Source organism: Diachasma alloeum, unplaced genomic scaffold (assembly GCF_001412515.2).
Source record: "Diachasma alloeum isolate Michigan unplaced genomic scaffold, Dall2.0 Dall_scaffold_00176, whole genome shotgun sequence".
In the NCBI taxonomy this organism is placed as follows: Eukaryota; Metazoa; Arthropoda; class Insecta; order Hymenoptera; family Braconidae; genus Diachasma; species Diachasma alloeum.
Window position 1 is genome coordinate 3,472,804 of NW_021680342.1, and position 26,027 is coordinate 3,498,830.

Genomic DNA, 26,027 nt, shown 5'->3' on the forward strand with positions numbered 1-26,027 from the left:
GGAAAAGGTACGAATTTTCATTGAATTATCCCAGAGATTAACTGATGTTTCATTATTGTTTCATTACCAAAATGAATTGTTGAATATTCCAAGCATTTTCACTTAAAATTTTCTATCAGTGTAATTATTTCAGTAGATATAAATAAAGTGGTAGAAATTTGAAGAGTCAAAAAATCGATTCTAACGAGAAAAAAAACAGTTTATTACCCTTAAAATGCTACAAAAATTTGTTTAATTCACTAGGCAACTATAACAATCTATGCAGAGCACCCAACAACCAATACTCAACTGACAATTCGCGAGAAGTATATTACACCGAAAAATTGAAATATTAAGACTGAAATTGGAGAAATGTGGAAGTCCAACGAGGAAGTTTGTATTCTCTACCTGTTTTGTTCGCGGTCACTGCCGTAACGCCACTGTTCCTCCTTCTCGAGGACTTCGATAATCTCACGCTCTTTCTTGGTGATTTCGTCCTCTTCGGATGATGTGACACTGGCACCGAAGGGCTCGCTACTCTGACGACTGTGCTGGGACATGTCGGGGCTGACTGGTTGTTTTACCCAGTCATCAGCGTGACCAAGCTCAACCCCCGAGTCCCTCTCGTGGCTCGAGTCTTGTTCGTAGTTGCTGTCAGTGTCGTATGAGCGACGATGCAGCTGTTCTATGCGCCTCTCCTCCGCGAGAATCGCTGCCATGTCTGGGGGCCGGGCTAGGCTCAACTCCAAGTCGTCGTCGTTGATCTATTTGAATGAAAAATTCTATTGTTTCTATTTTTTTCATTTTTTTGTTGACATTATTTTAAACATTAATTAAATATGTAGTTCTTTTCATCATTTCACGAAGATTTTATTATTCAAACGTTGAAATTACGAAATTATTTCTGCATTTTTAAATTTTGGAAAGAATTTAAAAATCTGAAACAATTGGAAAGGCTAGTTTTTGATGAACTGTTAAAAATTTTTGGCGGAAATTTCCTGTAAATTTGTAAATTAATATCGCGTTATAGTTCTACGGAAATTTCAAGGAATTTCGTCATTGAACATTCAAAATTTCATGGGAACATCAATAGGAACTGTAAATTTTAGTTGAATTATTCATGAAAATTAATATAAATCAGGAAAATTCAGGTGAATATATTCTTGAATTTTGAATAGATTTAAATATCAAGTTGGGAACATTTTTGTCTTGCTCTGCTAAAAAATGTGGAGTTTCATTGAATTTCCAACAAGAGAATGTTTGAAAAATTGATTTTACTACAAAATCAACGATTCCAATAGTCCCCTTATTCTTTCGATTTGGAAATATCCAAATAAAAGAATGAATACCTTCAAATAAATTCATCTCCACTAACAAGTAGATCATTATTCCCTCCTTCCGTATATAATTTTGAAAAAATTCATCAACCTTAAAAAAGAATGTATTTACCCCTTCAATCCCCAAGAAATCGGAGCGCCTCGTCCTCAATTCCTTCTTAATTCTCCTCGTGGAATTCAACCTCTTGAGTGGCTCAATCGGTTGATTTTCCTCATCACTGAAATCTGTCGGAGGTGGAGGCGGTTTCTCCTTCGGCGGTTCACCGCTGCTCGGTGGCCCAAGGGGGAAAGTCAGACCAGCAACAATTTCCTCGTCATTCTCAAGATTCAACTGTGGAATCTACAAACGTCATTTCAGTAACAAAAACAAAATATCAACGATAATTGAAACATAAAGCAGCCACCGTTCTAGTAATTTGCAAGGCGAATGTCTAGAAGACACAATGAATTCACGCGCTATCTTGCGTCAGACAGATAAGAATAATTGGTCAATTTGTCAACGTCATGCGTGCATATTTTCATGCGTCCTGTTATAAACAAATAAGTATGACTGATAATTGATAGAGTCGGGTCTTTTCACTCACCTGTTTGCTGGTGGGTGACAATGTTCCGATGAATTCCATGGTGTTTGCCGGTGCAACAGTGACTTCCTCAAATGCCAAGTGATCGGTTTCAGTGTCACACGACAATGAGACTATTGACATTACAACTTGCTCGGTATCAGACTCAATCTGGATCTCTGTCTCCTGTTCGACGTTTGTTCTGGTAGTGACAGGGGACTCGACAGATACCTCTACCATGGACTCGCTCGTACAAACCACCTCCTCTTCGTGCTCGACTGGCGTTGTTGACTCGGCTCGCGGCACTACGATTTCCTCGTCTACGCTGCTACTACCGATAACGATCGATTCCTGCCAGAGGTGGAGGTGAACAGAGACGGAATTATTGGTGGTGAATTTTTATCCTCCTTTTTTTTTCTTATGAATTTTGCACACTACAAATTTCGCAACGCTACATTCTATGCAAATTGGAAAGGTGGAGAGGGGTAAACAATGCGGGATGCACTTCTCTCCCTCATCTCGAGAGTGAATCGATCGGATTCCACCGGGTCTAGGAGATTCTTATCAGCATTTTGCTATTCCATTCATCGCTGATTTATTGAGCAATTTCATGGCTTTGAATTTGTGGAATATTTTGGAATAGGTGAAGGGTAAATGGGGAGGTTTTAGAAGCTGTGGCGTGCAATGGATCATGCAAGAATCAATGAATTGAGGATACGCTTTTTTTATTCAGTGGCATTATTTCAATTTCATAATGTTCTGGGCGGAGAAAAAGTTGTCTGAGATCGCGTAAAGATTACGGTGTTTCATGTAAGCGCGAGGCATCGCTGCTGCTTGGAAGATATTACTGTTCTCCGCGAGAATTTTTGTGGAGCGCCACGTAAAAAATACGCTTTGATCCATAAAATTTCCGGGAGAGAGAGGGAAATACTGTATTGCGTTACAAGTGTGAATAGGGGGAATGTTGATACGAGTGGAGTAATATTTTTAGGGACACGCGGAGCCGAGCAATAGACGAGATGAGTCATTTGATGATGATGTCATTTTTCCTGAATTTTTTTCTCCATGTGGTTCATCTCTATTATTGTTAAATATGCAAAAATTTCGAAAGATGCTGAAGAGCATTAAAACAACATTTATGTAATTGTCATTTTGCGACGTTTCGGTGGTTATTTCAGCATCATCCGGCTGATAACTTAATTAATGGTAATCTCTGAGGATCATAATTGGCTATATTATCAACTAGATTGAACATTAATCGAGTCATGAGCCTGACGAAGCTAAAATAGTTGGCACATCGTCGCAAAATAACAAGCAGAAATATAAGTGTTGTTTTCATTTTCTTCAACATCTTGTGAAATCACTGGATATTTCAATTTGACTTTGAACTTAAAAGCAAAATGAAACATGTATTGAGGGAAAATTCATTTTTCACTCGGAATTTTTTCTGTGCTTTCACGTAAAAATTGTACGTCTTGTCAGGTAATTTTTCCTGAATTTTTTTCTCCGTCCGATCCATTTTTATTATTGTTAAATAACCAAAAATTTCGAGAGATGCTGAAGAGCATTAAAACAACATTTATGTAATTGTCATTTTGCGACGTTTCGCAGATCATTTCAGCATCGTCTGGCTGATAACTCAATTAATGACGATCTCTGAGGATCATAATTGGTTTAATTACCAACTAGATTGAACATTAATCGAGTCATGAGGCTGACGAAGCCCAAATAACAATTAGAAATATAACTGTTGTTTTCATTTTCCTCAACATCCTTCAAAACCACTTTGGATATTTCACTTTGATTAAATTGAAGGGGCGATAGGGATTTTGAACCTAAAAGCAAAATGAAGCATGTGTCGTGAGTTTGGCGAAGCAATTTGATCTGCGTAACAAGGGAGATAAGAGATAAGCAGAACACACACGAAACTAAAATTTTTCATGCTCAAACACACAGACTAGTGGTACGAATAGAGCGATGTGACGTGGCCTAATCGATTTTCACTGCCGGAAACTGTCTATGGCTTTGTCTCTCAGGTGATAGCCAACATCTGTTGTGGTTTAGTTGATAATAATCACTCGGTTTTTTCATGATGCAACCAAGTTTTCAAATAATACCACAAACTTTCGTTGCATCATGGCAGGTGGATGCGCAATTCTACTCTTTCTAATTGTTACCAGCATCTCTTACCTCCTCGATTATGTTTTCGAATATTCCTCATGTCGTCAACGCTCAATTGACAGTCCGTCCTCTTACTATTCCTTCCATTTACGCTAGTTCTATTTACGTAAGCGATTTTCTGGACGATCATTGACGATAATTATCTACAATTCAATTTAATTTTGACCCTAATCACCATACGGAGAGAAATTTTGTAGAAAAATTCTAGTGCTAGCACGGGAAAAGAGGCGCAAAGTGACGGCCAGGAAAAAATTCTAGTGGCGGAACTAGAAATTGTATTGGAGAAAAGGTGAATTTTTCCCCGCATTTCTGTGAAAATTTGACAGAAATCGCCAGAAATTTTACCAGAAATGCCAAGAAATTTTACCTTAACAGCACTAGAATTTTTCACAGCCGGTGAATTGTAATTTTTTCCAATACTCGTACTAGAATTTTTCGAGAAAATTTCTCTCCGTGCAGTTGGCCTGCGAATGATTCAGAAAAAACTCGACAGATACTGCGGCGAATGTCGTCGGAGGGGGGAAGCTATCGTCTCAGATAAAAGTCGAAAGATAAGAGAATAAAAAGGGGAAATCATTGTCTGAAAAAGGCACACCCTCTTACATATTGATATTTCCAATTAGATCGGGAAATAACTTATCAGTGACTTAGGAGACAATTCAGTTCTGTCAATTTAACACTTTTTTGGGGAATTTTCAAGGTTCAGATCAATTATCACCCGCACGGAACGTCAGATAAAATAACTCGTTGGTAAATATTGACATTCCGAGTTGTATGTTAAAAAAATATTGATAATAGAATGACAATGAGAAACACGAGAAATCGTTTTCCAAGTATGTTTCCATATATTTCATTTAATGTATTCGTTCCTCAGTGCCTACAATCACTGAATGACAATCCACTGGAACTAAGATGATTTCACCTTACAGAGAAACCGTTACAATCGCTCCTAAATCATCCAATAAATAAATAATACATGTATTTTTTTTTATCAAGGACAGTCACACTCCATTTATCACAATGAACTTTGTGGAGTATCTAGCGTTGTGTGATTTTTGGTTGATTAGATGTCCGTTATTTGTTATGCCCATATGTTTCTATTTACACTGCTGGCTATTATTATGATCGCAGGTGTATCAAATGACAGTTTTTAGTTGATTCAGCACGGAAGTGATGGAAAGTGTCAAGAGACGTGTTTTTATAGAAAATTATCCGAGGAGACATCTCAAAACTCCAATTTCGACGGACTTATGTTATTATTTTAGAATAAGGAGATGTAATTTGACTGAAATTACAAATTTCAGTTCAGTTATTTCATTGAAATGAAAATAAATCAGGTAAACATGTTCTTAAATTCCGAAGTAATTGAAAATTCTGTGTAATTTAGTCCTGAATATTCCGAATTCTTGACTTCCTACTCCTTAAAAATTGAAATTTCATTGAATTTGCAGTGAAATTCAAAATTTCGTGAATTGTTTAGGGCACGTCTTCGAACGTTCCGAAATGCGTATTCGCAATTAATAAAATATTCCCTCACTCCCCTACTGAACGAACGAATTCAATCCTAGCCGTCAAATGAATGGACCTCCCAGCTCAAATATTTACAAGAGTTCTAGCAATGAATTCGAATAGGAGTATTAGCAGATAGATAGAGATCTGGCTCAGCATTTTCGTGGTGCAATATTAAATTGCTGATCGTTGCTCCTAACCTCGTTGACCATGATGAAGGGGGTGACTGGTAGTGGGGGTGTTTCACCCTGAGGCACAACAATTTTTTCGCATATTTCTACAACCGTACGTCTTCGTTCGACATTCTTGTCTTGATTCGCATCAGGCTGATTGCACTCGTCCTGTTGGCATTTCAAAGGCGACGGAATTTTTGATGATTTGAAGCACAATTTTGGCTGGGGAATAACTTTAGCTGGCGATGATGGAGGTGTGCTTGGTGATGATGTCCCTGAGTTGATTTTCACACTGACTGATTTGCGTGGAAGTGGGGTGGGAATTTTCGATGGTTTATTAACGGGGGAAGCTAGATCTTTGATCTCCTGAATTTTTTGAGGACTAGATGTACTTTTTGACTCTGTGTCAGCATCACCGAGAGGTGAAGCTATTTCCTCAGAAGCATTTAAGCTCGATAGATCGAGTTTTATCTCTGGCGGACTTCTACGCGGGGGAATTCGGGGACTTTGGTAAACAATCGTTCGACCAGATGATAATTTACTACTTGTACAGATGCTTGTCGTTGGGACTGAAGAGTCCGGGAAAAATCGTTTTTTGTTAATCGGCAGTGTTCCAGCTGCAGCGGTACCCTGGATTAATCAGAAAATACCAAAGACCAATGCTTTACACCTATGATAACCCACAACCGGGAAAGGAAATGAAGTTTACTACAGGTATTTTACTTTAGCCTTTACCACTTTGCAGTCAGATGTGTCCGAAAGTTCGCTCGGAATATTATGAAAATGAATAGATGTATTGAAGAATTTTGGAGGATTTTTTGGAACTCATGAAATTTCTGACATTTTCCACAGGAAGAGTCTTTGTGTTTCGATACATCTTTTTTTAACTCTTTGCATGAATTTTCGGGTAGTAAATACATTGAAAAATGTTGGAGGTCTTTTTTAATGTCATAATACCCTGTCAGGTAATTCCTGAAACCCCTGAAATTTCAGGTGAGAGGTCTTAAATTTTTTTACAAGGATTTCTTTAAATAAAATTCATGGGTATACTGTGGTTGACAAATGAGTTAAATTCTGAAATATTGAATAACGAATATTCATGTTTTCATGGAAAATTGAGGTAAGTCTGGGAATTTTAGTTATTCTGCTGCTCAAAAATGTGAAATTTCAGTAAATTTTTAGTGCAGTCTGAAATTTCACTATCTTTTCCTCTGGGTCGAATATAATGCCACTCTTCTAAAAATTACTCACCAACTAGTCATGAAATTTCAATATTTTTCTAATAGTAAGGCTAAAACTGTAGATTTCAGTTCAATTATTCCATCAAAGTAAATAGAAATCATGATAATCCAGGTGAATATATTCCCAAATTTTCAATAAATCGAGAATTCCGCCTAATTAGGCACTGGAAGTAAGAGCATTTTAGTTTTTCTGCTGCTCAAAACTGTGAAATTTCAGTAAAACCATAAATTTCATTATCTTTACCCCTTCAATCCAATTTAATGTAACACCCCTAAAACTTGCTACTCACCGAAATATTGAAAAATGAATATTCACCTTTTCATTAAGAATTCAAGCGAGCCCAGAAATTCAACAGTTTTTCTGCTCCTCAAAAATTTCAAATTTCATTAAATTTTCAAATAGCAAATGTCATGATCTTTCCCTCTAAACTGAACGTAATGTCACTCTTCTGAAAATTACCGCTCACCTATTCATGAACCTTCAATAAACCTCCAACAATCCGCCCTCCCCCAAAGTCCTTCGACATTCTTCAATCCACTTTCCCTGACAAACCAGCAAAACGAACTTCCGACCCTCCACCCACCCCTAAAAACCAAATGCAAATATGTCCACCACCACTTACCTCAGTTATCACCGCCGAATGTTGGCTGCCGACCTCCTGAAACCCTTTCTCCTCCAAAACCTCCTCTTCCTTCTCACCGCCAGCAGCCTCAGTCGCCTCCTCCCCGCGATCCGCCTTATCAACACTCGACGGCCCCTTCTGCACCTCAACAACCCCCACCTGTTGTTGCTGCACAATCTCCTCATCGACAGGTTCATCAGCCTGACTAACCGAACAGGAGACATCAGCCGTGTGAATCCCCGAGTCCTCTCTATCCGTATCATTCAGCAATTCCGCAGATGAAGCAGAAGCCGGATATCTCTGAGTGTAATCCAATTCCTCAAGACTCTGCACCCTCTCAAAGGTGTCTGGCCCACTGGAGGCATCGGCATCCAGTGAATCAAGACTCCTGTGAAAAGCAGCACGAGGTGCCCTATACTCAGAATCCGGCGATGAGCTCCGTTCACTCGGCGTTGAATTATCATTATTAAACCGTAGAATCTGCTTGTCCACCGGTTTCTTCTCACCCTCCTTGCTCCTCCCATTTTGCCTGACACTCGTAGCCCTCGGTGAGCATGACTCGTCACTGCTTGCATACTTCTCAAGTGTAGAAAGCCTCTCTCTAAGAGGCCTCACCGGCTCCAACTCATCGATACTCGGCTTTCGAGATATTTTACTCTCACGTTCAGTCGCCTGTTTCTCCAAGTGAGAAAGACGCTCACGAATTGAACTCATGTCACCCGACAGCCTGTTCAAGGACTTTGTATTCTTATCTACTTGCTCCGCCTCGTGCATCTGTTTATCGAGATTGGAGAGTCTCTCCTTGATCGATTTGGTGCTGGAGAAGTCGCCGGATGATCGGTTATTGTTGATTTTATTGTCATTGTTGATTTGCGAGGCCTTCTCAAAGATTTCTCTTCGCTTCAATATGTCAACCTTCACCACTGGGAAGTTGGCTTCATCTGTGGAGCCTTTACCCTCGTAGAGACTCGTCTTGACACTGTCCAACTTGACTTCCAGATCGATCAGAGATCTTCGCGGTATATTCTGGGCAACTCTGGACACATAGCCCCGTATAGCACCCTCGTACGTGTACTCCTCGGGCTCTGGTGAGCTGACAGTAGCTGTTGTACCAGAGTCGTACTCTCTGTGATCATCAGCGATGAATCCATTGCCAAATGTTTTCTTTCTCGGTGCATCAGTGACACTGCCAGTGTTTGTAATGGCTCTAACATTGTTATTGTCTGTACCACCATTACCATTTTCATTGGTAACATTATCCAAATCGGAGTGATTCTTATCGATCTCACTGTCTCGATCGCTCTGCAACATAATAAAACAAGGGACACATGTATGTATTATCGAATTAGCATAGCCATTGAAAACGAGTCCATTGAATTTGAATATGCTAATGAATTGTTGACTCACAAGAACACTCTGTGTGTCGTCGTGGGTATCACCGCTGACAGAGCTCTTTCCACTGCTTGTACCAATACCAAGATCACTCAAGTCATTTGAATCCTCCTCGTGGTACATTGCGAGACTCATGCTGAGCTTTCGTCCTCTACTGCCGCGCTCCTCCATCATCTCGGAGAATGTTTTACTTCGTCTTCTCTGTCTGTCGTGTTCCTCGAGCTCAAGCTTCTTGACCTCAACAACTCGCTCGATTATGTGCTCTTGGCGCTTCCTCCTGCTACTCTTCCAATTGTCCAAGTTCTTGGGTTGGAAGAGAAAACAAATATCGGTGGTGAGTGATCAAATAAGGAAGCTGTGGAGGATGGGGGAGATGATCGCTGGGGAATTCGAGATTGTTTGGGAATTTTACTCACCGATTGCCAGTCTTCCGGGTCATCGCGCACCTCTTGTTTTACTTTCTTTACTTCTTGGACCTTTTGTAACTGCTCCTGGGCTGTTCGGTACAGGGAGCATGGACCGACTTTAACGAATTGGAGAGGATTCGTTGCTTGTTTTGGGGGGGTTTTCAGTGTTGTCTTCAGCTTTGGTGGTTCGTGGGCCATCTGGTGAGAATAATGTCGTTATTTTGGAGTTATTTTTATTATTTGAGTACACTAACAATCATTTTTGGTCGGCAATTTTTATCGAGCGATAGTTACGTGGAAATTTCTGGGAATTTGGTCATTCAAAATTCATAATTTGAGGACTAAATCAATGGAAATTTTCAATTTTAGTTCAATTATGGTATGAGAATTGACAGAAATGAGAAAACAGCGAGTCAAATTATTCCTGAGTTTCTAATTAATTGAAAATTCAACGCAATTTTATGATGAATATCCATGTTTTGATTGGAAATTCAAATGAACTGGGGAATTCCCGTCTTTTTGCTGCTCAAGAATTTAAAATTCCACTGGATTTGCATGATTTTTTGTCCCCTGAGTCGCATATAATGTCGGTTTCATAGACATTACCAACAATTAACCAATGAAATTTCAATTTTTTTCAACAGTGCGGAGAATTTTTTTTTATTGGTAAATGTTACGGATTTATCAATGACTTTTATGGAATTTCTCTACGATTTCTCTCTTGTACATTTAATTTTGATCGAGTATCTTTCGATACTTTCTCATTCCCACCTTGAAAACTTGATGTATTGGATTTTTACGAGGTGTTTTGATTTCCATTCATCAAGAATTTTCTGAATTTCATGCATTTGACAAATGGACAGGCATGAAACCTGTTCAATCCAAAAATTATACGTCAAGTTTCTTCGATTTTCACTTGCCTTTCCACATCTATTGCTACGATACCTCAGACTACACTTTTTTTCTCTCAATTCATCAATAATTTTTATCTTCTCGCTGAAGAAGTTAGAAAATGAATTGTAGTTTTTTTGAGAAACTGTTTTTACATATTTTATATTTGCAAAACTTTTTGTTTTTCTCTTTTGTAGGGGAAGAACGTATCAATGAATAAAAGAAAAAGAAAGTAAATGAGAAAAATGGAAAAAAATGAACCAAAGTTTTTATTTACCATTCGATCGTTTCGCCGCTCAGTCGCGGCAGCCTGCGAGGATGGCATCCTCGTACTCTCCTCGCCACCACTCGAAGAACCTCCTCTTCACTGTAGGGTGATTCCTCGCACTGAAGAGCCCATCCTACACTCTGCCTCTGCAAAGATAAACAGGAAATCTCAATGAGGGAACAAAAAATTCATAAAAGGGAGTCGAAGAGAAAGGGAAATGGAAGGGTCGTGGCCTCATTTTTCACCTTTCGTTGCTTTCTTTTCTCCACTTTTCTAGTACGAGAAAATGTTTAAATATTAGATCTATAGCGATGACACTTCTCGAATTCTTGATACGAATTGAGAGATTGAATTAATGGCTCGGGTGAGTGGCACTAATTCCAGCCACTTTATCCCGGACACAGCATGACATGAAGAATGCAAGCTTGTAGACTGATTTTCATAATTATACTCTTGATTTCAGAGGTAAACACCGACTACATTATAATTTTCCTTTCGAAAATTTGCATGACCTGGTAATAACGATCTTCAAAGAAGGAGAATGCATTAATTAATGGACTGCGAGGTCAATGATTGACAATGTTGTGTTTTTCCTGTTGCCCCATGTCTACAGAGACAAATACGACGAATGATACGGGAGGTTCTATTGATTTTCATGAAATGATTTAATTAAAATTTACAATTTTCATTGATTTTTTCATCGAATAGTAAAATATCAATTACGGAATTCATTGAAATGTTAAAATAAAAAATTCCGAAGGTACCGAAAATTTCATCCGAAAATCTCTAACAGTGTTAAACAAAAACATTTTAAGAAAAATTATACTCTTACTTTCAGAGGCGAGCACTGATCGCATAATTTTCCTTTCGAAAATTTGCATGACCGGCTAATAACGAGCGTCAAGGAAGGAGAATGCATTAATTAATGAACAGCAAGGTGAATGATTGACAATGTTGTGTTTTTCCTGTTGCCCCATGCCTACAGAGACAAATACGACGAATGATACGCGAGGTTCTATTGATTTTCATGAAATGATTTAATTAAAATTTACAATTTTCATTGATTTTTCATCGAATAGTAAAATTTCAATTACGGAATTCATTGAAATGTTAAAATAAAAAATTCTGAAGGTACCGAAAATTTCATCCAAAAATTTCTGACAGCGTTAAACAAAAACATATTAAGACAAATTATACTCTTGCTTTCAGAGGTGAGCACTGATCGCATAATTTTCCTTTCGAAAATTTGCATTACCGGCTAATAACGAGCGTCAAGGAAGGAGAATGCATTAATTAATGAACAGCAAGGTGAATGATTGACAATGTTGTGTTTTTCCTGTTGCCCCATGTCTACAGAGACAAATACGACGAATGATACGCGAGGTTCTATTGATTTCCAAGGAATAATTTAACTGAAATTGACAATTTTCGTTGATTTTTTCATCGAATAGTGAAATTTCAATTATGAAATTAATTAAAATTTGAAAATAAAAAATTCCACCCAAAATTGAGCCAAAAATTTCTGTGTCAACAAATAATGCATTTCGATACGAGTGCGAAGAATTTTTTTTTGATCCGTGGAAGGTGCATAGCGCCACCCTCCCAAAGGCCAAAGAACTTCAAACACAGTTTCCACGAATGTCGAGCCCTATTTTTATCGCAAAATTTTACTCAACACACGAGTGATGAAAAAAATATTTAAAAAATAATTATACTCTTGATGTCAGACGTAAGCACCGACTAAACAATAATTTTCCTTTCTCAAATTTACATAAACGACCAATAACGATCTTCAAATAAGAAGAATACATTAATCAATGAACTGCGAGGTCAATGATTGACAATGTTGTGTTTGTCCTGTTGCCCCATGTCTCCAGACACAAATACAACGAGTGATACGAGAGGCTCTACCCAAGGCTAGAACCTGTGTGCGTTCTCATTTGCTGTTTTCAGCGTGAAACCACCGAGAATTCTCTACGGCCAATCGCCATGTGTACATGTCTACCCTGAACTTATCGTGTATACCTCGAGAACTAGTGGAAAAAGACGAATAATGTTAAAACAGTTTTCTCTCTCCCTCCAACTCTTTTTTTCCCCCAACCTGTTATCGCCGAGACTCGATGCAACCGAGATTCCCTACGAGGAATTTGTACTCAGTATCAGCTCTTTTGCCCACCTTATCTCCCTCCAAACAAGCGACCATTTATCTCTCGCAATTTTCACGAGCGGAGGAGAGAAAAAAAAAGCCCCGGAGAAAAGGAGAGCCAAGAATACTCAGGACGAGTGAAACAAAAAAATAATAATCTCACGCGAGCCTATAAATCTCTCCATTTCGACGTTCTTACGTATTAATTAGAGAATTCTGTACAGTAGTGGCTGAATTTTTTGTTCACAGACCGGTACTTCACCGCAACAGATACCGGGACTCAACGAAAAATACAGCCTCCAGCGATAAAACAACTGTGCATCATCAGTTTCAAGAAGTCGTGAGCAATTTCGACCCCTTAATTGATAGAAATCAATCGTTCTGTCTGCCTCAATATTCAGACAACAGAGCCCAGTGGCTAGGAATTCTTACGTATTACCGTCACTCATTTTTCTTTCTCATTCAATGTTTTAAGTAAATTGTCGGATAGTCTGAGAAATCGTGACGAATGAAAATGATAAAGCAGTATTGTGCAATGATTCAACAATGAAGAAGGTGGGCTCGAGTGAGAGAGTACGGCTATCTCTCTCCCTCTCTCTCTCTCTCTCTCTACGTAAGAGGTAATAATATTTTCTCACTAATTCACGCCCGCGCTAATTGCTGTGATTAGTCTTCATTCCGTGATATTGCTTTTTGGTGCCAGCGATGAACAAGTGGAGGGGAAGAGCAAGAATTCGTTCAGCCATAACATTGCATCCGCCCTCCTTTGTGAAATTAGTGCAGTAGCTGTTGTACACGAGACCTCAATAGGGCGTGCCACATTTTACGATCCACTCGACATTGTACGATTGTAAGAATCGTCGACAAATAAAGCTGTATCCGCAGATACGTGTCGTTTGTTTTCCCCTGTGATTCTTTGAGTGATGTTTTGATGCTCCAGAAGTGAAGTCTGACCACTGCTCGGGCGTAACCGCTGTGCCGGCACAATTTACGGAACGATTCGAGCGTGGAAAACTTGACGAGAGCCAAATGCCAGAGCTACCAATGGCGTTAGGAACTTTAGCGCCATTGAATTCTGATCGAATTTCGTTTGGATTGGATCGGATTTTCTGCTCTCCCGATTTCTCGGGCTTTGCTGAGATGATTTTACGCTCGGTGAAGATCTCAATATGATCGTTATGGTTAGGGGGGGAGGGGAGAGGAGAGGCGGAGAGGTTGGCGCTGATTTATGCGACTCTTCGATGTCCGTGACGAAAACAAGAGTATATATTCATCTTGATGCAGCCGAGTAGAGGCTCTGTTCAACTGGTGATTTTTTTTTATGCAGCATCGACACGCTCTGTCTGTTTACTCGATAAACGTGAAGAAACTACAATTTTCATTGCTCTGAATCTGCAAAACAAACGATAATGCAGACAATAAGAGGTATGAAATGTAATGTGTAATGAATTGTAAATCAGAATATCTGTTTTTGATGTGATGTCGAATTAATGCGATCATAAACCAATATCTTGATGTTTGGTACAGCCTGTTTTATGAGGTTTTTGTGGAGAGCTATGCGGCAATGCCTCAAGGAGAGTTGGAAAGTCACTTGCTGACGTTTCCTCACGATTTTCTCATTCCTCAGACGTGGCTGGCCTGTCTCAATTGTCTAGATCTAATGTATTGGATGAGTTTGCCTTCCTTGGTGTTTTTCACGGGCATCAACGCACACGCTGGGTCACAACAACTGTACATCTCTTGGGTTGTTGCACGTGAATGGAGGAACTTTTTATTATCACACGCGTTACGGAAAAAAATTATTTCTTGATTAAAAGTACGTTGTTAGAGGAATTTTGAAATTTCGAAATTATAAAATAACTGATAATTAACATTTTTCAACTGACTATGAACTAAATAATTAGGAATGTGGAATTGTAAATTGAGAATTGCGAAAGTATTTATAAATTTCCTAAAAGGGATATTCGATTAGCCAAATAATCGTCAATCCTCTGAACTCAATTATTGATTGATACAATTCGAAATTTGGATATTCAATTGGTGATTAATTTAATAATTTAAAATTGATGAGTACTATTGAATTCTTCAAAATTTAACTTTATTTAAAATATATGATTCTGCCAGTGGCTGATTTCGGGGACAGTGGGACTTGTAATTTTTAGGCGAGTGACATTGAATGGAATTTAAGAAGGCAAATTTCACGAAAAATTCAACGAAATTTCACATTGTAGAACGACATTGAAATGAGAATTCCTCAAACTATTTGAATTTTCAATAAAATCATGAATTTAATAATTGAAAATTTAATACTGAATATAATTGAAAATTCAACACTATATTTCAGTTTATCCATTAAATCAGGCGAAGATGAAATACACAGAGAAATGTCAAATCGGAATCAACAGAATGAACAGAAACAACTGACACTCCTTTTCATAAAATAATTAATCTGTAATTTACACTTCCCACTGACTTTTTCATCGGATTGTTACATTTCAATAACTTAATTCATCTGAACTTCCGTGGAATTGCCATTTACTAAAACTTTCCAAGGAAAATACCGGAAATTTCATCTACACAGGTCGTTAAAAATTTCTCAATTTCTTAATAAAAACTAAGAGTAATTTTCCACCAGTAGTAAAATGAAGAATGTAAATATCCCAACCGAAGAATTTCAAAACTGCTGATCCAGTGACACGAAAGTTCTCGAATGAAATACAGCCTTCACGATTGTTCACTGTGATAAACGTTTGTTGAGCATTCAAACGTAACAAACACTGATATCCACTGGTGTAAATAAGAGTCGCTGATATAGACACGGCAATTGGATGCCTCGGCAATCAAGACTCCTCTCTCTCCTTCATCTCACGCGTTTGGACCGGCAATGCATACACACAAACTCATGGGGCTGATTACAGCCCTTCAACGAGGATCCAACAGTCCCGTATATTATTCCTGGGACCCAGTGTAATCGATTCCCGCTAAATCTCCGGCTGTCCTCTATTCCCTATCCTTTTCATTTAATTCCCATTACTTTTTGTACTGTTTCATTCGTTTTTACAGTGTTTATTTGGAATTGTTGCTCCATGTTGGTAAAACAGGGGGCATTTAATTGAATCGTCAGTTTGATTGTTACATTTTCTTCGGTTGTAATGGCAGGTTTATTACCGAGGAAACTTGATCGACGTAACAGTACATTGGTGGCCAGAACCTCAGGGACGCGAGAAAAGTAGTCTCTTTAACGGTTTAGGAGGATTTATCCGGTGCCCCCTCATCGTGCACTACGTCTCCCCCCTCCCCTGTCCCGATTGTATTTTTCTCATGTTTTTCTTGTTCATGCAGGCTTGAGTAATGATAATTTTTCGTGTGACCTCGAGACGACCGTTGGAATTGATCAGTTGGTATTCCCGGTCCACAGTACATACACTCACGGTTAGAAAAAAAACACTGAAATTTCACGGACAGTTGACTCGTAATTTTCCGTACTGCTTTTCACTTTTCCTCATCCGGGAATTGGCAATTGCCCTTCCCCAAACTCGTAAAAGTGGAAATCACGATAGAAAAATATCGTTTACGACTACTGCCATGGGGTTTTTACTGGCACGGTCGCCTTCGGCACTCGCCCTGAAATATACTATTTTAGGAAAGTGACACTGAATTCGATTTGGGGAGGAGAAAATTATGAAATTGCTGATTTTACTTGAGAATTCATTGAAGTTCTGAATTCTTGAGGAGCAGAAGGACGATAATTCCTCAACTTATTTGAATTTTCGTCAAAAATGTTGAAATTAAGTGCCAAATTACGCTGAATTTTAATTAATTAAAAAATTTTAAATATGTTCAAATTTTTCCAATACCAAATTACGCTAAATGTTCAATCAAGTGAACATGAACTCACTTCACTTTATTCACTTGTACTAATATAAATAGTTTGTTAAATATAAATAAATATTCTCTTGATTCGAATAGAAATTCTATTTGAAATGAACAAATCATTTATTTCATGTACCTACAACACTTTCATTGAAGTAAATATACGATTTTATTAATTCCCAACAAAAAAGTTAATATGAAGAGAAAAATTTCGAGTAGTTTTATTTGACACGAATGTGTAATTCCTCTGGGTGCAGTATTCATTTTTACTGACTCATAATACGATTTTCGAGATTTTAAATTCAGTGGCAACTGTTATCCTACAGAATCCAATAATAATTTCGTTCAAAAAATCTCAATTCATTCATCTCGATGTCCCCTTCTCTCAATGAACGACGGGAGCGCCTGAATTTGGCTTTTTTTCCCTTCATGACAACGTTACAAATTTATTTTTACAATTGATGTACACAAGACCGGAGGTCATGAAGAAAAATTACATCCGGACTGGGTCATAAACTTGTCGCAAGAAATCTTTGCTCAAATAAACTGCTACTTTTTCCCCATGTCTTAATTCCAAGCATGATGATTCTTTCTCCATTTCCGAGGGTTTCAGTTTTTTTTAGCATTCCCAGACGCTCTGGCTATCGTTAAAGTCACGAGTTGTCCTCGTAAATTAATCGATGGTGGCAAATGTCGCAGTCAATTCACTAGCTTATGAACACCACTCACTTCTTAAATTCTCATTCCCCAAACAAATGTGCAATTTTTCGAGGGAAAATTCAACATCCGAGTAACAAAAATCATGGAGATGTGTACATTGTAGGCTTTAGGAGCGGATCCGACACACGAGAAATGAAAAAAAAAAAAAAATTACGGGCAAAGAGGAACGTAAATGCGCGAGGTAAAAATAGAGGAAATAAAACATAAAAGGGAGAGAATAAAAATAAAAAAGAGGGGCGAGGGTTCGCGGTGTAGTAGCCACGACTTCTCGTGGCTGCAGAAGCCGCTCCGTGGTAAATACATAAACGTTTATGTATTTCTACGCGGATAGTCTCATGGAGTCAGGCCTCGCATCCCACCGTATACTATACCCCAAGAAATTGTGTGTATGTACGTTTGCGGTGGAGAGAGAAAGAGAGATTCGTGTGGATGCGGGGAGCGTGCGCACGAGACGTCTTTGCCCGAAAGTATGAGAAGAAGCGGTGGCTAGGTCACGGTCGGGGCGATGCCCTCTACTCTCGGCGAAGAGGACTCCTTGTGGTAGTTTCATCGTCTCCCACTTTTCTCTCCATTTACTTCTCACTCGTTTATTTCTCGGGCCTCTCTCCGCGGTATCACTAGATTCTCAGATTACTCGGGGGACAATGCGAACGATTGTTGATTGAGATTTCAACGGGTTAACAATTGAATTATCGATCACTCTCTGCGTCATTAATTGGGATTAAACACTTGAATTTTTTTTTTTCATGGAAGGAACAGCGCTCATTCATTTTTAATGTCGTGAATTTGAATTGAATTCAAGGATTGTTATGGACTGTTGAAAAATGTCATTTTATCATTTTTGAGAAAAATTCTATAGTCTTTTAATTCAAAGAAGGACATGACATTAAATTTCATGATGAAAAAAGGAAGTAAACAAAATTTAATTCACGGTTCAATAATTCAATAGAGTTCCAAATTTTTGGGTAGCAGAAATGGAAGGATTTTCGAACTTTATGGGATTTTTAAAACAAATGTTCAGCACCAAATTAAGCTGAATTCTCAATTACAAATTTTCATGGAATAATTGGACTGAAACTCACAATTTCCATTGATTTTTCCATCGAATTCTGAATTCTCACATGGAAATTCCAGTGAAAGTCCTCTCACACGACAAAAATTTCCGAGAGTTGTGCCGGTAATTCAGGCCTAAAATTTCTAACAGCCCCAAGAAGCACAATTTTGAATTTTCATTCAAACTCACTGCGAAAATTGAATCCTCAACTCAATAACATTTTTAGAAAATTGACTATTCAAAACAATAGTTGTCTGACTCCCATAAACTAATTCGACAATAACAATAGACATGAACCTGCTCCATAGATAAATGATTTTTCCCCAAAATTTCACAATTCACAAATTTCAATTCTGTTTCACAAATTTTCCAACAATGTAGAACGTATTGAGACACCCAACCCAGAGCTCAGGTACACCGGATGATTTGAAAGATAACAGCCATTGCGATTGTAAGCGGCACGAGAAGTGGTACCGCCTCAAATGATGCGTGAAATGCCCACCCACACAAGCCCACAAAAACCCCGTTTATCGTGCATTTACAAGTCTCACATTAAAGACACCTCTCGTCATCCACTTCCTCCTGTCATAAAGAATCGTTAAATACGTGACGATCGAAATACATAGATTATCTCGGATTATTAAACATCCAGTATCAATCATCCTGTTTGATATTTTTCTAATAGCCCATAATAAAGAAGTACTTACAGGTGTTGGATAAAAACAGCAAGGAAATTTTTTTTTATAAATTCTTGAGATAAATCTTTGTCCATCCTCTCGGTGTGTTTGGTCGCTCCATGATCGTATAAACATGGTTTACCCTGGAGTGCGCATAACTCTTGTATATGCAACAGGAACACCCCATTGGAATATTATACTATCGAATAAACGCATCCTTACGTGGCTTTAAATAAACACATGCTGCTTCTCAGTGGAATTGCACGAGGTATTTAATCGAGAGTCTGCATGCTCAAAGTCGTTGTCATATTAATTATACGAAAGGGCCCCGTGGCAAGACATCGGTTCTGGCGCATGTTACCAAGCCATCTCCATAATAAACACTTGGTCACTCGTAGAGATTACATTAATGACGAATGCGACGGGTCGAAGGTCTCTCACCCAGTGTCCTTGTCTATGCCATCTTTATTATGAATTTTTCCGCAATTCCAATTGATTTATTTCATTCTCGAGTCAAGTATTTCATTAAGAGAAAAAACTACTCAGTATCACAAAAGTAATTTTTTTTCAGTAGAATTGATCACCTCTTGAGGACAAATGGCTCAAAATGGGACAAGAACTTTGTAGAATGAGACAGACCATGGATGAATTTCGTCAATTGTTCATGATTTAAACATGAACACACTGTTAGAAAAGAATGAATGAAGATTTCCCAAAATCCTAAATTTCTTAACAGTGGGAAGACGGGAATTCCCGAACTTACTCGAATTTGAATGAAATTACACTAAATTTGTAAATGATTGAAAATTTAAGAACATGTTTACCTGCATTTTGCTGATCTCTATTAATTTTCATGGAGTGATTAAACTATGATTTATAGTTTCCATTAATTTTTTCATAAAAATTGGGACTTTTAATGACGAAATTCCTTGACATTTCAGTAGAACTAAAATGTGACGAAAGTTTGCAGAAAATGTAGTGAAAATTTCAGCCAAAAATCGTTAACAGTGCACTTTACGATGAATTAGGAATTTCTTGGATCAAAAAACCGTTTTTTGTCGTATCAGATGTGAAATTTACTCAAAATACTAAAAGCTTCGAGCCACTGAATCACGAATCAGAGGCTTTTGTATTGAATGAATGCAGTGATCATTATTCTTACTTTCATATTCAGACCCCATCTTCTTATTGAATTTCCTCATAGTTTCGAGAAGATTATCTTCTTTCGACAAAAAATAATTCCTCTTTCATTACCGTACTGATCGAATATTAATGATATTTTTGTATCTCCCGAAATTATTTTCCGAGTGATATTCCTCCGTTTTTTCCTCGGCATTATATTTTTAATTTGCCGTGAAAATCGAGGATGAACACCAGTTGACATGAATAGTACGAGCACAAGTTCAATCCCCAGTCGCTCGACTCATCAATTTTCATTACTTTCTTGAGATAATTAATGCTCCAAGATGCACAATTATACCTCACAATTAATGTATTCCGATAGCAATCAGTATGATTACAACTTATGCCTGCCTCTAAACGTGAGAACACATCTACATGGGGGCCGATTGAGCTGAATCGTTTCAATGCATCGGCCCGTACGCGTGTCCATCTTCGGTTACATTCTATCAGTCGAGAGAATTAACCCGATACGTATTCCCCTTCCAACATACCGTTAATGCATCCCGGTGTAACACACTGTAAATACGCACTTATAATTGCCAACTCTTCTCATTTCTGCTCTGTCCTCGTCTCCCTCCGGTATTTTCTGATCCAGAATGTAGGTATTTTAAACGTTTGGCCTTTGATATTCTGCCGTTAAGGCTGAAGCAACATTCAACGCTTTTTTACGACCAACAGAGGTCGAGCCTGATACATAAGAGAGTACATGCTCAATGTACAAACGAATTATGCAAACGAGTGTGTGCGAGAAATTTTAGACTCCACTGTTGCGCTCGTTTTGGATACATTGACCCTGAAAATTCTGGTTACTCGTGGATTGTTTTGACGAGACCTCCAGCAAGCAATATTCCAGAAATATATGCCCCCAGGGGGATTATGGTATTCTGCTTGGCCACGTCACATCATGAGACTTGTATTTTCAAAGCAGATCAGAGAACCAGACAAATGAACATGACTCTTGATGGCTGCGTTCGCCCCGTGGCGCCAGTGTACCTCTTTTCTGAATTTATTTATTACTCTTTCTCTCTTTTTCTCCCTCTTGTTTTTCACTTTTAACACGATGTACTTTGAACACGTGCTCCCGATTGTTCTCCCTTTGGTCTTGGAACGCTCATGGTGGCCGAACTCTACCTGCCAGTGTTAATTATTCATTCTTGAGTGAGTTAGTGGGGAGTGAGATCGTATCGAGTTCTCAAAACACTTCGAGCGTGTCATTACAAAGGAAAATCGTTGTTCGTAAATCATCTTCAGACCAGTGTGGATGAGAGATTTCACTCGTGTGACGTGGGGATTTCATCATGAGGATGAATTATTTGATACTGTTACTCTTTGATGCGTACTATTTTACTCAGGAAATTTTGACACGTAATTATCGGAATTGAAATCACTCGGAATCGATGAAGCGTGAAAAAATTCTGATGAATAGGTTTTCGGATACTTCAGAAGGAGGAAGCCAGACATTAACATGAATATTCATTGGGACAAATGAGTAGTGAAGCGGTAAAATTATTTAAGTCAACTTAGCTTCTAGCCGAGTTTTCGAAGAATATCTAAGAATCTAAGGGAGGTAGTGAAATTTTCGTTATTGACTTTGTTGAGATTTTCACAAAAATCAGTCAAAAAAATTCTAATTCCTCATTACATTTTCATTTAGTCTGAGGAAATCTGAGTTATTAAATTCAGAATATTTGGGTTCATCGAATCATAATCTCCAGGTTTTTAAATGAAGAATATTCTCAGTCTCTAATTGATAATTTTTCCTCTTCGAGAATTAACCTACTCATGTTTCGTCTTTCAGCATCTCTATGAAATTTATAATTTCATCCTAATGTAATTCATAATTTTTTTGTTATTAAAAGTGCATATTGTTAGAAAAAATTGGCTGAATGCATTTTTTTAGCGCCAGAAAGACGGAAATTTCACAACTTACATCAATTTTCAAGTGAAAATGAATATTCATTGCCAAAGTCCCTTGAATTTTCCGGAAATTCCTTTAAATCTCTCGCAATTCCAAGAATTTTTGAAGAAATTCCCTTAAAATTCAGAGGAATCTGGAATTCAAGGAGAGATTTCTCTGAATTTCCTGACTTTTCATTAATTTCCCCTGAATAATTAAGCTAAAATTTCCATTTGCCACGGATATCTCTCATAAAGTTATGAATTTACAATCACAAAATCTCTTGAAATTTCAGTGGAAATAGTACTTATCAGAAATATTCAAGACTCTTACCTGAAATTTCAGTGGAAAATTTTCAACAGTGTATCACCTGATGCTTTGGCTCTTTGAAATTCCTTGAAATTTCCGTGAAAAATGATAAAAATTTCCAAAAAGTGTCCCGGTATTTCCAGCCAAAATTTTCCAACAGCGCAGGCAACTCAAACTAATCACCAAACTTCCAATCGTCGCATCAAAACATTCGAAAATGAGTAAAAATTCCCCCCAAAATAAAACCAATTGATCTCCAGTAAAATCCCCAACAAAGATTCCAATTCTCTGCAGCAATTTCTCCCCGCTCCCTCACATTATTTACAATTCCTCCCAACTCCAACTCCGATGAAGAGATGAGAGCACCCCCGTCGATTATTTATAAACTTCCTGGCAGTCTGCCTATCGCTTCTTTCATTCATATACCACTACACCTCGCTGTTTTGTCGGACGTCAAGGCAAAAGGATAATAATAAACGTACATGTCTTATGCCTTCCTCTCGCTGTATACATCAAGCATTACAGCTAGTGTGCTTTCTGGAGCACACCTCAACAACTGCGCGCTCCTCTTACCAATGAATTTATCGGTGAAATCATTTGTCGTTGCCACAGGCCTTCTTCCCCCCTGGGTTACAAACCATTTACAAACGATCACTTAGCACTACTCCAGTAAATACACGTTCCATAACTGAGATGGAAAAACACTGGGTTGAAATAATATTGCTTCCGGTCGATGATATCGACTCTAATCCCAACGATAACTGGACCGTGAATATTATTTCACTGTAGCTCTCAGGTGTGTGGTTACAGCTTGTCAAGTGGGTGAATCGTATTGCATTACGGAAGGCATTATTTGCCATTAATTTTCAATTCCATTGATTTTAATTGAGTGAAAAATATGTCTAATCATCAATGATAGGTTATTGCATTAAATAAATTCCTCCCGATAATCGTGTTAAAGTTCAGGCCGAGATAGCGAATTAAATGACGTTTTAGTTGACTCCAGTTGACCCAGTTGAAGCTATTTTGATTGAATATAATTTCTCTAATGAATTCAAAAGCCGCTCTCACTTGATACTGGTTCCAGGGTGAATGGAAAGGATTTGGTGGGTTACCAGTAGCTCATTTCCAACAGTTCTTATCGCCCACACGCTAATCGACATTCGTTGTACCCCAGATATTGCTCCCGACTCTTTCAATATTTCAAAACCATATTGTGAGATTTAATTAGCTGTTTGATCGGTGTGAAGATGAAAAAAATGACGGGAATGATTCGAAAAAAAAACGGTACTCAACGAGATGAGGATAAGAAGGCACATTACGGTGTATAAATCAGGCAGATGTCACTTTATGGTGTGAGATAGGAAGGAAAATACATTTTAACGTCATGAGATTGGGGGAGGGGAGGGGTGATGACACGTATGTATTGCGCACGGTAGCGAGACGAATCTGTAGCACGTGAGTGTCATTTCCTTGAGGATAACGGGGCACGGAATGAAATTAATGACAAACCATTTGGAGATACAGAATAAAAAGTTTTGATTTTCGGGAACATGAGACTGATTTCTTGGGGCATGTCACGGGTTTTCAGGAATTTATCATCAATTATCGGTGATACTGGACGCTGGTTAGAATGACCCTCATCATCGGTGATTTTTATCACTGAAATTTCGTGATGGATTCCCGAAAATTAGAGATCGGTTGCGGAGAGAAACGTTGGATGAAAATTAACTAGAAAATTGTGGCAAATTTTACTGTACGCTCGTAGAAATTTTTTGAAATTACATGGAAAATGTGATAGTAAAATGTGATAGTAGAAATGAGATTCTCATGAGAGTGATATTGAATTGGATTTTTTAGGGGAAAAATGGTTATTAAATTTCAAGTTTTAGGTTGAATTCAAAGAAATTCACTCAAATTTCACAACTTCATTGAATTTCCAATGGAACATGAATAATCAGAAGCAAAATGACATGAATTTTCAAATTTTCCCTGAATTTTCTGAATTTTCACGGAATAATTTAACTGAAAAACCTACCATTTTATTCATTTTCAGATCATTTCCACCGAAAATTAATGGAATATTCAATTTTTCAATGGCAATATTTCCTGAAATTTCAGTGGAAATTAACCACGCTAAAAATTTCCAGAATTCGACGGATATTTAACGATTCGTGACATCACTCATCGTGTCATTACTCTGAAAATGAGTGATAATGCCTAATAAATTCTTGAAAATCAGTGACATGTCCCTGAAAATCACGACTTTTAATTCACCGTAAGTGTCCAAGCGATACAAAGACCACTGTACGTCATTCGTGTCACAATCTGAGCGTTATCATACGCATTGTGAGTGGTGAGACTAATGCCTCGATACGACACACCTTCGGTATCCACACATTCGTGACGCAATCGTCCTGACAGGTGCGGCAGCGAGTTTTCTTTCCACCTTTTTTCCCTCCATTATTCAATTTTTTCCCCTCATCAGAACTACAATTTCTTCTTCATAACGGATTTATCATCGACGGCGTTGAGGAAATGAATCGCCACTTGGTGTTTTTAAGACGAACTCTGGTAGCCTGGATTTATTACAATCGCCGGGGTATTTTCATGTTCGGACACGGCGAGTTGGATACCCACCGGGTACATTTGCATCGATACGGCCTCGTATACACGCCTCGACACGCTTCGTTCCTTGTTGACTTGAGAGTTTAACTCTTGTATACCAACGTTTGTCCGCAGATTCGAGAACCGGAAGGGCGGATCACGTCAGGCCTCTCTGACGCCACTCGTGAATACAAATTTGCCAATGATTTCATGATAATACTGTAAAAGTAGAGAGAAATTCTGGCCAATGGTTTCTATTGGAATTCACGGTGAATCTGACTAGTTTTACTTGACTTCCTGCATCCAATCTTCATCTTGGAATTTTCAATTAGTTGATTAAAAGTCCTGGGTAATAGCACGGGAATATATCGTGAATTTTCTCTTTTATTCTTCATCGAACTAGTTTCTTTAGACAAATATAGCACTTCTGAGGACTTCTGAGTGTTCATGACTTGAACATGTTGATGTGATAATTTCTTGGTTCAAGAAGACTCAACATGTCCAGATATTTCTGAAATATGACCATCGCTTGCTTCTAATGCCGATATCATTCTTATAAATGTTCATCACATTATGATTTCACGGAAATTTCAAGGAATTTCGACATTGGAAATTCAGAATGTTATGGAAAAAACAATGGAAACTGTTAATTTAAACTCAATTATTGTACGAAAATTGACATAAATCAGGAAAAGTCAGATAAGCATATCACATTTTCGACAAATTGAAAATTCACCGTAATTTGGTATTGAATATCCATTTTTTCATTAAACATTCAGGTAAGTTCGGAAATTCTCCTCTTCTTGTTGCTCAAAAATTTGGAATTCCATTACGTTTTCAGTGAAACCTGAAGTTTCATTATTTTCATTATTATTATTATTATTATTTTCATTATTATTTCAATAATCACGGCCATGTTTTTTTTGGCTCAAATGAAAGAGCGGCTCGAAAAATAGCGTGCAGAAGTCTTTAAAGATGACAATTGTCTCTAAAGATGATGT

The 26,027-nt window shown here is 38.0% G+C and overlaps 1 protein-coding gene across 3 annotated transcripts in view; it reads right to left on the reverse strand.

Annotated features, from left to right (window-relative positions):
• Positions 1-26,027, reverse strand: part of LOC107046297 (trichohyalin) — a 63,002-nt gene that overhangs the window by 4,893 nt on the left and 32,082 nt on the right. For 2 of the 3 annotated variants that reach the window (XM_015268910.1, XM_015268969.1), the window contains exons 2-9: positions 10,571-10,707; positions 9,412-9,600; positions 9,011-9,298; positions 7,604-8,905; positions 5,767-6,369; positions 1,901-2,227; positions 1,429-1,656; positions 388-743 (exon numbers count right to left, since the gene is read on the reverse strand). In XM_015268910.1, coding sequence (XP_015124396.1) covers positions 388-743; positions 1,429-1,656; positions 1,901-2,227; positions 5,767-6,369; positions 7,604-8,905; positions 9,011-9,298; positions 9,412-9,600; positions 10,571-10,618 — 3,341 coding nt within the window. In that variant the 5' untranslated portion in view covers positions 10,619-10,707. The remainder of the gene's footprint in view (positions 1-387; positions 744-1,428; positions 1,657-1,900; positions 2,228-5,766; positions 6,370-7,603; positions 8,906-9,010; positions 9,299-9,411; positions 9,601-10,570; positions 10,708-26,027) is intronic. The other variant, XM_015269034.1, reaches the window with a different exon arrangement.